Raw genomic sequence first — 12,302 nt, forward strand, 5'->3', positions numbered from 1 at the left:
GGCCCAGGCAGGCAGCCAGCGCGTCCGGCTCTGGGCCCACGTCCAGCCACAGGACTCCCCGCCGCTCAATCCCAGGCCACTCCATCAGCAGAGACTGAAAGGGGTGGTTTATGAGCCGGGCAGCGACATGGGGGGGGCGCGCTCTGTGTAACAAAGGCCATTTGGAAAGCCCCAGTTGGTGGGGAGTCAGGCAAGGAGATATAGGGGTTACAGCAGCAGGAGGGAGGGAGGGAGGGGTGTGCTTGACACAGCAGCTGGCCTTCATTCCTCAGGAGCGATGGCGCTTTGCTGGCTGCTGGGGCTGAGGGGCAGGCTCCCCTCTGGTGGGGGGGGGGGCGAGAGAAGGGAGCTTAGGGGTAGAGCATGCAGTAGGTCCCAGGTTCAGTCCCCACTGGCAGCAGTTCCTGCTGCTGCTGCCAGCCAGTGTGGGCAAGAAGGAGCTTCCCATGTTCCCATTAAACGGCAGCTGCTGCTACTGCAACCTTGGCTAGGGAGGGGCACCCCTTGGCCACCTTCCTACCAGCCTACTAGTCGAGGGGGGGAGGAGAAATCAGAATATTTGGAGTGTCTCGGGGAGGAGGGTCTATGGCCACAACACACACAGACACGGCCAGACTAGAGGGTCTTGGGAGTCTCCCCCTTGGGAGTCTCCCCCTCTCCTTACTGCCTTGCCCCCCCCCCCCCGGCTAAGGCCCAGCAGGAGGACCCCCTCCATGGACCCACCTCCGCAAAGAAGGCCGTGGTGGTCAAGCGCTGGCTGTCGTAGATGCTGTTCAGCATGGGGGAGAGGGTCTTCACAATCAGGGGCAGCTTGGGCCCAGCGTGCTTCGCCATGGCGCTGCGGAAGGAGAGGGCACCCACCCCAATTGAGATCGCCTCTCGCCACGTATGGGTCAGCTGCCCCCCCCCACACCCCATGCCAGCTCTGCTCCTTGGGAAGCGTGAGGGGAGGGGGCTCCCATCTCCGCCACTGCTTCCCCCCTCCCAAAGACTCCACAGCCCAGCCTCTCTTCCTCTCCTGCCTCCCGGCCATCGCATTGGCTACTGAACCCACGGGCTCTGCTCAGTCCCAGGGCCAAACTGGGAGGTTCGGTAGCCAAGAGCCTGGGGGGCAGAGAGAGATGACCAGGACTGACTGAAGGATGCCCCCCAGGGCAACAGTGCCCCCCCAGCTCACATTTCAGAAACAGATCAGCCAATGGTTCTTGCACTGCAGGGGGTTGGACTAGATGACACTTAGGGGTCCCCTTCCTGCAATTCTACAGCCAGCCCCTCCTCCACTGGCGCTAAGGAAGCAGACAGGTGTCTGTCCCTGGGACTGGAAAACAGGTTTCTTGGGATTGCAGCAAGCATCTCTCAACACAGGAGCCCGTTCCGCTCCTGGCCTAACTGTGCCTGACTGGCCGCTTGGCCAGAGTCCAGGAATCGGTCCCCGGCTCTTCCAGCTGAGCCACACACCCCCCCCCCCCCCGCCCAGGGCAGCCCCAGGAGACGGGCTCAAGCAAGCAGAGCCTCCTCTGCCACCCACCCGCTCGCTCACCTGGCCAGGACGGCAACGCCGTCGTGGTGCCTCTCCATGCTCCTCAGGGACTCCCAGCCGCCGGAGGCAGACACTGCCCTGGCCACCTCTTCGCTGCCCCCCTGCGTCAGCATGGCCTTGAGGGTCTCCACTGCAGAGCTGGGAGGTGGGAGAGAGAAGGGCCACTCGATTCTGCCTCTGAGTCCCTCTTGGCACCTGCTTCCCCCCTCACAGGGCAGGAGAGGGGCCGGATCCATAGCTCCTGCCTCCCCCCCCCCCCCGGGCGCCTCTTGGAGGTGCTCAAGGCTGTCGGCCGCAACCCTAAGAAGCCCAGAGCGGCTGGCGCTGAAGCTCAGAGGAGGTTTTGCCTGCATTAGTATTTTATGGGGGTGGGATTATTGCGCCGTGAGCGGAGCGTGACATCTGGAAAACGTCCATTGTCCTGTCACACTAAACCCAAAATACGAGGGGAGGATATGATTCGGGGTCCCCCGAAACAGGAAATCAGCATCCGCACACAGACCAGGAGAGCAGCCTGCTCTTCTCCACCAACGTCCCAGGGGGAGGAGAGACAGATGCCCTTCTCTGGACCTAGCCTATATCTGGCTACATTGGGGGGGGGGAGGCTGGCATGGAGACTCCTGTCTTGCCCAGCGCCTCCAGCCATTGCCAGGATCCAGTTCGCCAACCAGTTAGGAATCCGCTTGCTGTCTGGACACAGCTCAGGTGGAACAAACCAAGGGAGTTTGCTGACTCCGACAGAGGAGGGGGGTGATTCCGTGGCCCTCCAGGGATGTCGCTGGACTCCCACCTCCCAGCATCCCTCTCCACTGGCCCCACTGGCTGCTGGGAGTCCAAGAACATCTCTGGCGCAGGGAAAGGAAGCCAGCAGTTGGGGCAGTGACCCCAAAGTAGCGCCTTGCCTACTGGGAAGCTGACCCTGCGCGCTTCTAAGTGGAGCAGCCAACTTGAAATGGAGCAGAATCCGCCGCCACCAGGGAGTGGATCTGGGCCAAGGGACCCCCTGGCCAAACAGACCCCTCCCTCCCATGCCACAGGGCCCTTGGCAGGCAAATGCTGCTGTGGCCCCCGGACGGGCATTGACTCCACTAAGAAACACGATCGCATTGGAGCAACCAGTGCAGCCGCTGCCTACCAGGCCAAGGTGCCAGGTGGAGACAGGGGGCACAAGGGGGCACAGGGTCCCCCCCCAGCCGATGCACGTGGCGCAGGATCACCACTTTCTCGCCTCAGAGCCACCTGCGTGTCATTCCTGCAGGAGAAACACCTGCTGCTTCTGACACTGCCCCACCTTGGGTGCTGAGCCACAGAAACCGAAAATCAAGCCCCACCTCCCTGAAGAGGGGCAGGGAGCGGATGGAGGAAGCACAGAAGGTGGCCAGAGGTGCCCCCCACTGCCCCCTCCAGGGCCGGTGGATCCACAGCATTGCTGCTCCGCGTGTCGCAATGGGGGGGGGGGGAGCCAGGCTCCCAGCAGTTCACAGCAAGGCTGCTCTGAGCGTGCCTCTCCCCCCACAAATTCCACTTTTATTCAGGAAAATGCTCCCCTCTCCTGTGCAGTATTGGGCAGCTCCTCCCTGCCTTGCTGGAGAGGCAGACGTAACCCAACCCGGCAGCCGTGAGAGAGAGAGAGAGAAAGAGAAAGAGAAAGAGAGAGAGAGAGAGAGAAAGAGAGAGAGAGAGAGAGAGAGAGGGCACCTCCGCACGCACCATGCAAAGAATGCGAAGGCGAAAACCACAAGCCAGGCTGCAACAGGAAGAGCGATTTAATATTTCCTGATTTAGGGGGAGGTGAGTGTGTGGAAAGCGAGGGGGAGCTAATCCCCCCGCCGAGGTCAGGCCTGCCTTCATACCTAATACGTTATGGGCCGTGGTGCATTACCCAAACCTCAGATTACGCGCAGAGACCTCGCTGCTGCTGCTGCCCCAACCGCCGTGTTGGTGAAAAAAGCAACCCCCCACCAAAATCAGTTTCACATGGCAGGTAGGGGGGGGGAGGCAGCTCAGGGGTTTGGCCCACCGGTACCTGCAGGGGTCCAGCGGCCGGAGGGGCTGCCCGCGGCCGGCGCTCTTCCTCTCCTTGGACTGCATGTTCTTGGGGAGATGGACGCCCACCGTGCAGCTGACCCGGAGCAGGAGGGAGACAAAGAGCTCGGCATAGAGGCCCACGATGGCCTGGCCACACTCCGGGACAGACATGATCTCATGCAGAGCACATGTGGCCTGGAGGAGAGAGGGGGGAGATCAGGAGGGGGCACCGAGAGAGGCACCCTTGGGCGCTCAAGCAGGCTGCCCCAAAGGCAGAGGGGCAGGAAGCCCAGGCAGCGGGGGCAGAGTCCGGGCCAGCTACCCAAGGGCCCACAGCAGGCCGCTCAAACGTCCCTGGGAGGATGGAGAGACCATCCCTGGGGCTTTCCGTGGGCCTGGGGAGCGCTCAGGGCTAGAGCCCCTGCTTTGCAGGTAGAAGGTCCCCCCTTTCCCCAGCTGAAGCCCCTGCAGGAAACCCTGGGAGCCTTTGCTGCCAGCCAGTGTGCAGAGATGGGCCTCCTCCGCTCCTGGGGTCTCTGCTGAGCTGTGAGGGGGCTCCCCAAGTGTGGGGCTGAGGAGCAACATGCCTGTCTGAAGGCTAAAGCAGAAATCCTCGGGGTCAAGCAACCACAGCAGGCACACCCCCCAGTGTGTGTGTGTGTGTTTGTGTGTTTGTGTCACATCTCACTGCCGTGGCCACTTGAAAGAGGAGAGGCAGGGCTGCTCCTGAACAATGGGCCTGGGGTGGGCTGGGGGGGGGGGTTGCAGGGGCCGGGGTCGGCTTCCAAGCATGACGGATTCGCTGGCATCTGCGTCTGGTTCGGTGGAGGAGGAGGAAATTTTCACAGCTGCTTTCCTGCTCACGGAGCTGCCAAGCGGCGGCGTTTATTTTCTTGGGGGGATAAAACGCAAAGCGATCTCCCTGGAGGACGAACACCTGAGAGGGCCTTTATGAGCCGGCGGATTAGCGCTAATAGGCATTATATGGCAAGGCCTCTTTTCCAGGGACCAGGCCTGGCACAGGCACCCGAGGGGAGGAAATGAGGGCAGCGGAGGCAGCCCAGGTGTGGGGGGCGGGGGGCGGGGGGGTGGAAGGAAGAGGCAGCAGGAGGAGGAGGAGGACTTGTTGGCAAGCAGGCCGGACACTCACCGCCAGGGGGAAGAAAGTGGCCACGCGCTCAGAGCCGCTGCCCCGCAAGAAGGACTTGTTCTCTTTGTAGGGGACGTCCCGGTTCACTTTCTCCAGGAGCAGCTCCAAGACCTGGGTGGCGAGGGGGGGCTCCGAGGCCAGGGCCCGCCACATGAGGCAGCTGCAGCTGAAACGGGGAAGGGGGAGGGCGAGGCCATCGTCAGGGGCTCCCCAGGCCAAGGCTGCAGGAGGAGCAGCTTGCCCAGGGAGACAGGGAGCCACGCGCTGTCGGGCATCGGCCAGAAACAGCCCCCCCCCCAGCCCAGGATGCTCAGGCGCAGGCTCTTCTGGCTTCAGCACAGCTCCCTCCCACCTCGGACTCGCAGTCCCTGGGGCTGAACCCAAGAGGGGCTCCAAAGAGCCACAGCCAGACCCCTGGCAGGAGAGACCCTCTGGGCTGCAGGAATCAGAAGAGTGAAGGGGCAAGAGAGAAAGAGCCCCCGTGAGCCCCACCAGGGCTTCCTCCAGGCCTGGCTGAGCTTGGCCAGAGCCTTCCTTCTTACCGTGGGGGGAGAGAAGGGAGATTCTCCCGGAGGCCAGGAGAAAAGCCCACCCTGCAGAGAGGCTGCAGCGGCAAAGGCTTTGGCCAAAGGGCTCCAGCGGACGCAGGTGCAGAGCTGCCTACCTGTCCAAGGGCAGAGGGTTGCCCAGGAGGCTGGAGACCACGGCGGCCTTGTGCTGGGTGGCCAGGATGTGGACCGTCTGCTGGGCTGCCTTCCGGACAGCCTCCTCTTCCACCTCCTGCAGCTTGCAGTGCACCATCGCCAGGATCTCCGGCACCTACGGGGGCACAGGGGGCTCAGAGCCCGTCACAGCAGGCACCCCACAGGCAGAGCAGGAGGGAGGGACCCCCCAGGGGGAACACATAAGGGCTTCTGGGGTCCCCGTTGCCTCAATGCCGCTGCAGAGGCGCGCCCCCCCCCCCAACCACTTGGTACTTGTTGCCAACTCCTCTACAAGAATGCAGGAATCACAACTGAAGCACCTGTGACAGGTTGGGGGGGCCACCCGTTAGGGATGATTTGGTAGAGAGCCCTGCATTGCAAGGGGTTGGACTAGATGAACCGGGGGGGGGGTCCCTTTCAATTCTACAATTCTTTTGTAGAAGGGGCAGCACAGACAAGCCCACCGAGCCTCCGCCCCAAAGACCCAGGATCCCAATCCAGGGAGAGGGGGCCACCCACAGCCTTCCTCCTAGCATCCATGGACATTCAAGAGCCCAAGGGGAAGGAGGGAGGGAGGGAGGGAGGGGAGCCCCACCACCACCTCACCTTCTCCAGCAGGACAGCCCCACGCTCCTTCAGGAGGGAGTTGACCACCACGGTGGCTGCCCGGGAACAGTTCTTGTCCGGATCCGCCAAGCCCTCCAGCATGGAGAGGAGGAGGCTGAGCAGCTGGTCGGGGGGGAGGCGCTTGGCTATGACCTGTTGGGCCAAGCAAGGGAGGAGGAGGAGGAGGAGGAGGAGGACAGGAGCGCATCAGGCAAGGAACCGGCCCAGCTGCCCCAGGAGACAAAGGGGAAGCCCCCCGACCCCCCAGCAAGCGCCCCTCCCTGCCCAGGCTGAGCATCGCACGCTCCCACCTTGGCTATGTTGCAGCAGGCCTGGAAGAGGGTGTTGACGTCGGGGTCCCTCAGGCCGGCCTTCAGGGCTTTCAGCTTCTCCAGAGACTCGTCCTTATGATCTCGAGCAAACCCTGCGCGGGCGGAGAAGAGCAGCCGGGTCTGGGGGGGGGGGGGCTTGCACATCTGGGCCACACAGCTGCCCCTCCAGGACCACCTCCCAAGGCTGCTTTCGTCACTTTCATGCACGGCTTCCCCTAAAGCAAGGGGTGCTGCTCCCCAGGGCCAGGAGGGGCCCCTGCCAGCCCGGCCCCCGCTCTCTCCCCTCCCCTGCAAGCCCCCTTGCCAATCCCAGCAGCTCCCGCCTGCGCAAGGGATATACCCCCCTCTGCTGTCCAGAGAAGGAACCAGCATCCCAAAGAACTGCTGCACTTCATCTTTTGGGACTGAGTTCCAGAAAGTTCAAGGGAAAGGGTGAGATCAAGTTCTCCAGTTCCGACTCATTTTGCTTTCCCCCCCCCCACCAGGAAAAACAAGGCCCGGGGGGAGCCAGCAGGTGGGAGCCAGCCCTGCTTAAAGTACTCTTACGTTGAGTTTGGGGTTTTAATGAATTGCTTTCTGTAAAGTTTGACAATACAAAGGCATGAATACAATGACAAGTCCAGATACAGAGACGAGCAAATCACTTAAAAGGCTGGTTGACAAAGCAAAGTCCTCATCGGGCCCCAGAAAGGCCCCTGTATGGTACGTCACAGGAGGGAGATCGCAGGGGGCCCTGTTTGTGCATCGTATGGAAGGGGAGATGGCATCTGCAGGGGCCCCTGAGATTGGGGTACGGAAGGGGTGGGAGATTGTTAGGGATCCTGGAGCCAAGATGCACAAGGCTTCCTACACCTGGAACTCAGCCTTGGCAGAGCCAAGTATTGTAGAGGCCAGGCTGGCCCTACAGAGGAGGAGAGGGAGGGGAAAGGGGCTCATCAGCCAGACAGAGAGATTCCACCAGGAAGGTTTGCGCTTTTGCCACTATTCCCCCTCCCCCCAAAGAAAAAAGCCCCCTGGCTCTTACCCTCATAGTACAGCTGGATGTACAAAAGGCTGTAGACGCAGTCGACCGCGTGCTGGCGGGTGCCGGCCAGGGAGTCAGTGCAGCGGGGGGCGAAGAGCGCAATCAGCAGCCCCACGTTGTAGAAAGGGACCACCGTCTGGGCACAGGGAACACAAGGCGCCAGGGAGGCCCATTGAGAGCAGGGCGGCAGAGGGGCTGCCGTGCCCGGCCCCAATTACAGCCCCCGCAAGTGGGGCAACACTGGGCCACCACAACCTGAGCCGCTGTCGGTCAAACTCACGCCAGCCAGCAGGGCCAAGGGCTCACAAAAGCCTCGAACCCTGCGCAAGCAAGGCAGCCGGTGGCTCACCACTCTCGCAAGAGCTTGGGAGCTCTTTGGCACGGAAGGGGCCTGCCCTGCGGAATGCCCTCCCGTCAAATGGCAAGGAGATAAACAGCTGTACAGCATTCAGAAGACACCTGAAGGCAGCCCTGAGCAGGGAAGCTTTCAGTGTATGAGGTCTTCCTTTTTATATTTTGCTTGAAGCTGCCTAGAGTGGTTGGGGCAACCCAGTCCGATGGGTGAGTTACAATTATTATAATTACTGAATAAACTGAGCACTGTGAATGGCAGTTCTCCTCTGCCCCATGCCCAGGCCAGTCTGGCCAGAGGTTTCGCACTCTCCACCAGGCACCACGCAGCCAAGGACGGAGCCAAGGGAGACGCAGCCCGTCTGCCACGCCAGGCAGGCACCAGGCCCCGCTCCCCCGCTGACTCTGTGCCTGGTGCCAACCAAAGGGACTGCAAGATGCTCCAGACACACCTGTGGTCCTGAGCAGCCCAAATATCAGGCAAAGCGATACAAAGGCAGCCCTGTGGCTGGGGGAGGGAAGGGGGGGGCAAGGCAGGCAACTCACGTTGACGTTCAGCTTCTCCCGGTAGAACTCCAAGACGGCCGCGCTCACTTCGACGCCTCGCTCCCTCTCGTGCTCCTTGGTGGACTTGATCCAGGGGCTCAGGTGCTGCGGAGGCAGAGGGCGGAATTGGCAGCTCGGCCAGAGAGGTCCCAGAGAGCTCCAGCCAGCAGGGTCCCCTTGCAAGAGCTCCCGGAAGGCGGCATCAGAGGCAGGGCAAAGGGTGGCCCCGGGAGGCCCAGGAAAGATCTCTCAGCCCTTGGCCCAGGAGGAGGGAGTTGGTGCCTTGGAGCAAGAGGGTGGGAGAGAAGGGGGCAGACAGGGGGGCAGGATGCCTCCACCTCCCTCCAGGGACTGTCACAGGTGGGCCGGGGCAGCTGCTCCATGTGCAAGGACTGCCCGCCAGGAGGGCTGTGGGAGCCCACTGGGCCTCTCTCCTTGCTCCCCCTACCTCAAACATGGTCTGCAGGCCGTGGGGGGTCATGTGTCTGTGCAGGATGCTCTTCAGCAGGTCCTTGAGGGCACGAAGGGTGTCGCACCACAGAGGCTGAGCATGAAAAGGGAAGGGAAGGTGATGCGCAGGGCCGCTTCCTGCCTCCCACCTGGGTGTGGAAGCTCCACAGAGACGCACACAGACACGACAGTCAAGCAGCCTCTCTCACCCCCCCACCCCAGAAGCCCAGTCACATGTCCTGGGGAGCCCAGAGATACTCCCGGGCGGGTCTCTGCCTCGGCCCGTCTGCCCACGCCCAAGCGGAGGGGACCCAGGGATGCAGCTCCCGGACTCAAAGCCCCCTGGAACTCCCCACGAGAGGGGGCCAGTTGACAAACTCCAGAGGCAAGGAGTTCCGCCGGTGCCCCCCCACAAAGCCACCTGGACAAGGGCAACCGGGTGCATGCCAGAGCCCGTCCCTGCATGCCCAACGAAGCGGCCAGCTGTGCATGGAAGGGGGGGGAGGCAGAGAGAGCTCCGTCCTCCTGTACCTCTTTGTGCTCAGCCTCCAGCCCCGGCGGCCCGTCCTTCTCCCTGAGGGCTTCCGGCAGGGGCAGGGGGAGGACGCTGCCCAGGGACGTCTCCACCAGCTCAGCCTTCTCCGCCTCGCTCAGGGGCGGCTCCAGGACCCTGCAGAGCAAGTTAAGGGGGGCTGGGAAAAACTCCTGAGCGGGTGAAATGGAGGGGCAGGAAAGGGAAGCATCATTCCTATGTGGCTCTCGGGTCTGGTGGGCTTAGTTCATTTCATGGAGGTTGTGCTGGACAGGTTTGGAGGAGCATCAGTGGCCAAAGAGACCAGCCGGACGCCGGACAGCTCTTGGCTTCCTGGCCAACGCAGAGGCAGAGCTTGGCCAGACTGGACAGAGCTGCCCTCACACCTTTCAGCAAACCCCCAAGTCTGATTCCCCCCCAAAACCTCAGCTGGGCACCATGTGGCATCCCCGGCTGGTGCTTCTAGTTGTGCCTTGGATACAGGCTGGGGGGGGGGGAGAGAAAGGGAAGGGAAAGGATACACCAGGAACATGCAGGCTGTCATCGCCTTCTGGCGGATGGGAGTTCGCAGGGAGTCCAGAGGCTCCGCCTTGATAAAATCCTGCGGAAGAGAAAGCATGAGAGGAGGGAGGCCGAGCGCCACAGCCCCTTGCCCCTCCCTGGATGGCGCCCCCTCCCCACGCTGCAAGCCTCAAGGGAGATTAAAAGGGCAGGCAAAGCAGAGAGGAGATCTCAGCCGTCTTCAAAGCTGCGCAAGGAGGAAGAGGGGTGGCCATTGCCAAGGTTCGCATCCCAGCAGGCGTACGTCTCGTTGCATCTAGGACCCTCTGCAGATGGAGCAGGCAGCCCAGAGAAACTGGGTCCCAGCAGGGAGGGGAATGCACTCTGTACGGGCTCAGAGCACTCTGCAGCATGTCACGTTCTGCAAGTGCTGGCCCTACGGACCGTCCCCAGGGCCGAATCCCATGGGCATGCTCTGGCCAACGAAGTTTCTGGGAGAGTACCGCCCAGGCAGCCTGGGAGACGAAACGGAAGGAGCAGGTGAGGAGGACGCAGGCCAGAGTCCCACCCATGGCAACGTCCAGCGGGGGGGGGGGGGGTTGCCGCCTGCCTCTCCTCACCATCATCTGCGAAACCAGCTCCGCCTTGCGGGAGAAGGTGAAGTCGCCCGACTGGGTGCTGTTGCAGATGGCCTGGCAGATGAGGCAGATGCTCCGGATGAGACACAGCTTCAGCATCAGGTCCTGAGGGCAAAGATCCAGGGTGGCATCGGGGGCACCAGAGCCAGCCTCACAGCCCCTCTCTCGCTCGGAGCCTGGGGGTCGACTGCCACCCACCCACCCACCCGCCCAGGGGGACTTGGCAGGCTCAGAGGGGCAGGCAACGTCAGGAGAGGAAGCTCAACTCTGGGAAGGGGCTGAGCACCCGCCTGCCCCTCAAACGTGGTCAGAATAGGGGGTGCTCCAGACCAGGCCCCTTCTCCACATGGCAGAGGAAAGAAGCACCCCAGGAAAGAAAACTCCAGGGGACCTGGGATCAAAGGGAGTCGTGGCCAAACCTCCAGCGGCTCGTAAGCAGGTATGGCTCTGCTGCCCTGGGCTTTTCTGCTCAGGAGGTTTCGGGCAGGGAGAGCCCCCTGCCCCCACCCCACCCCCCTGCAGGGCCCTCGCTGCCGGGTGCCTCAAGGTCACCCTCCCCCCCCCGAGTGAGGGGAGGAGGACGTAGCGCCAACTCGGCCTCCAGGCCAGCATCTCAGAACACCCCGCGTGATCCCACCAGAGAGATTAGTGCAAAGGACAGACCGGAAGAGAAAGGCATTGTTAGTGCAAGACTCCTTGCAATGTGCGCACACACCCCTTCCGGGGCACTCGGTGCCTCAGCCTCACCTTGGGGGGGGGGAGGGCAGAGTTAGAAAGTGGGCAACCGCTTCAGCCCCTGCATGGTGCCCTTTACACGGGGAGCAGCCTTATACCGGTCCAGCCAGCTCAGTATTGTCTACACTGGTCGGCAGCTGTGGCTCTGCAGCGTTTCAAGCATGCATCTCTCCCAGCCCAACTGGGAGATTCCAGGGGGGACTGAACCCTCTGCTTGCAAGGCAGGTGCTCCCCTCACTGAGCTACACAGCCCTTCCCCTTTCTGTGGACCAGCTGCCCAAAGCCCTGCAAGGGGGCAGCAGCAGCAGCAGCAGCAGCAGGCAAGAGCTTGCTCTAAGCAGACTGGGCCTGTGCTTCCAGGATCAGCTGGCAAACCAGGGACCGGTTCATTTCTGGCCAGAGTGGCAAGGGGGCTTGGGGGAAGGGGTGGGATTCGGTGACCCTCTTCTGTGCAGCAGGAGATTGCCAGGGGCTTCCTCGTCCCACAAGCAGCTCTGGCTTATCCTGGCCTTGACAGGACAGTCAGAAGGCAGCCACGGGTGCTGAGCGGTCCTCCTTGTGCCAGTCAAAACAGTGGGGGCCACGGGGCAGGGAGCCTTGCCCCCCCCCCAACCTTCCTCCTAAGAGCTGTCTAGAGAAGAGAGAGGCAGACCGAGAGGACAGAGCGAGTGCAAGCAAAGGGCCTGACACTGTACCTTGGTTTCTACTTTTATTCCCAGAACCTGGACAAAATAAAGGAGACACGCATTAACCCCCCCGGAGGTCAGGACCGAGAGGCCACTTAAGCTGCCCTCCGCCCGCCCACCCGCCTGGTCACTCCTGACCCCAACAGCCAGGGGGAGGAGGCAGCCCGGCTCACCTTTGTGTTGAAGTAGAGGAAGATGTTGCGGAGGATGTCGGCATCGATCCGCGCCAGCACCAGCTCCTTCGGGGCGTGCTTGGCCACAAAGCCGTAGCACAGGATGAGGGTGCTCTTGACCTTCTCCACCTCGTTGTCACTGCGATCCTGGAGGGGGAGTTGGAGAGATTTCAAGCAGCAATTCACTACATTCATAGTTTATGACTGATGCTAATCTTGTCCAATTTATTTACATACATACATACATACATACATACATACATACATACATAAATACATGTTCTCTCTAGATATTTAGTTGCCATA

At 62.0% G+C, this 12,302-nt stretch overlaps 1 protein-coding gene across 4 annotated transcripts in view; it reads right to left on the minus strand.

Moving 5' to 3' along the window:
- MROH1 (maestro heat like repeat family member 1) overlaps positions 1-12,302 on the minus strand; it is a 43,392-nt gene that overhangs the window by 4,777 nt on the left and 26,313 nt on the right. For 2 of the 4 annotated variants that reach the window (XM_033156015.1, XM_033156016.1), the window contains exons 22-36: positions 11,997-12,143; positions 11,833-11,859; positions 10,385-10,507; positions 9,785-9,864; positions 9,263-9,401; positions 8,730-8,825; positions 8,282-8,386; positions 7,385-7,520; positions 6,340-6,452; positions 6,029-6,181; positions 5,383-5,537; positions 4,719-4,884; positions 3,567-3,763; positions 1,541-1,678; positions 724-838 (exon numbers count right to left, since the gene is read on the minus strand). In XM_033156015.1, the coding sequence (XP_033011906.1) occupies positions 724-838; positions 1,541-1,678; positions 3,567-3,763; positions 4,719-4,884; positions 5,383-5,537; positions 6,029-6,181; positions 6,340-6,452; positions 7,385-7,520; positions 8,282-8,386; positions 8,730-8,825; positions 9,263-9,401; positions 9,785-9,864; positions 10,385-10,507; positions 11,833-11,859; positions 11,997-12,143 (1,890 nt within the window). The remainder of the gene's footprint in view (positions 1-723; positions 839-1,540; positions 1,679-3,566; positions 3,764-4,718; positions 4,885-5,382; positions 5,538-6,028; positions 6,182-6,339; positions 6,453-7,384; positions 7,521-8,281; positions 8,387-8,729; positions 8,826-9,262; positions 9,402-9,784; positions 9,865-10,384; positions 10,508-11,832; positions 11,860-11,996; positions 12,144-12,302) is intronic. The other 2 variants (XM_033156018.1, XM_033156017.1) reach the window with 1 other exon arrangement.

The sequence above is a fragment of the Lacerta agilis genome, chromosome 7 (assembly GCF_009819535.1).
Source record: "Lacerta agilis isolate rLacAgi1 chromosome 7, rLacAgi1.pri, whole genome shotgun sequence".
Lineage (NCBI taxonomy): Eukaryota > Metazoa > Chordata > Lepidosauria > Squamata > Lacertidae > Lacerta > Lacerta agilis.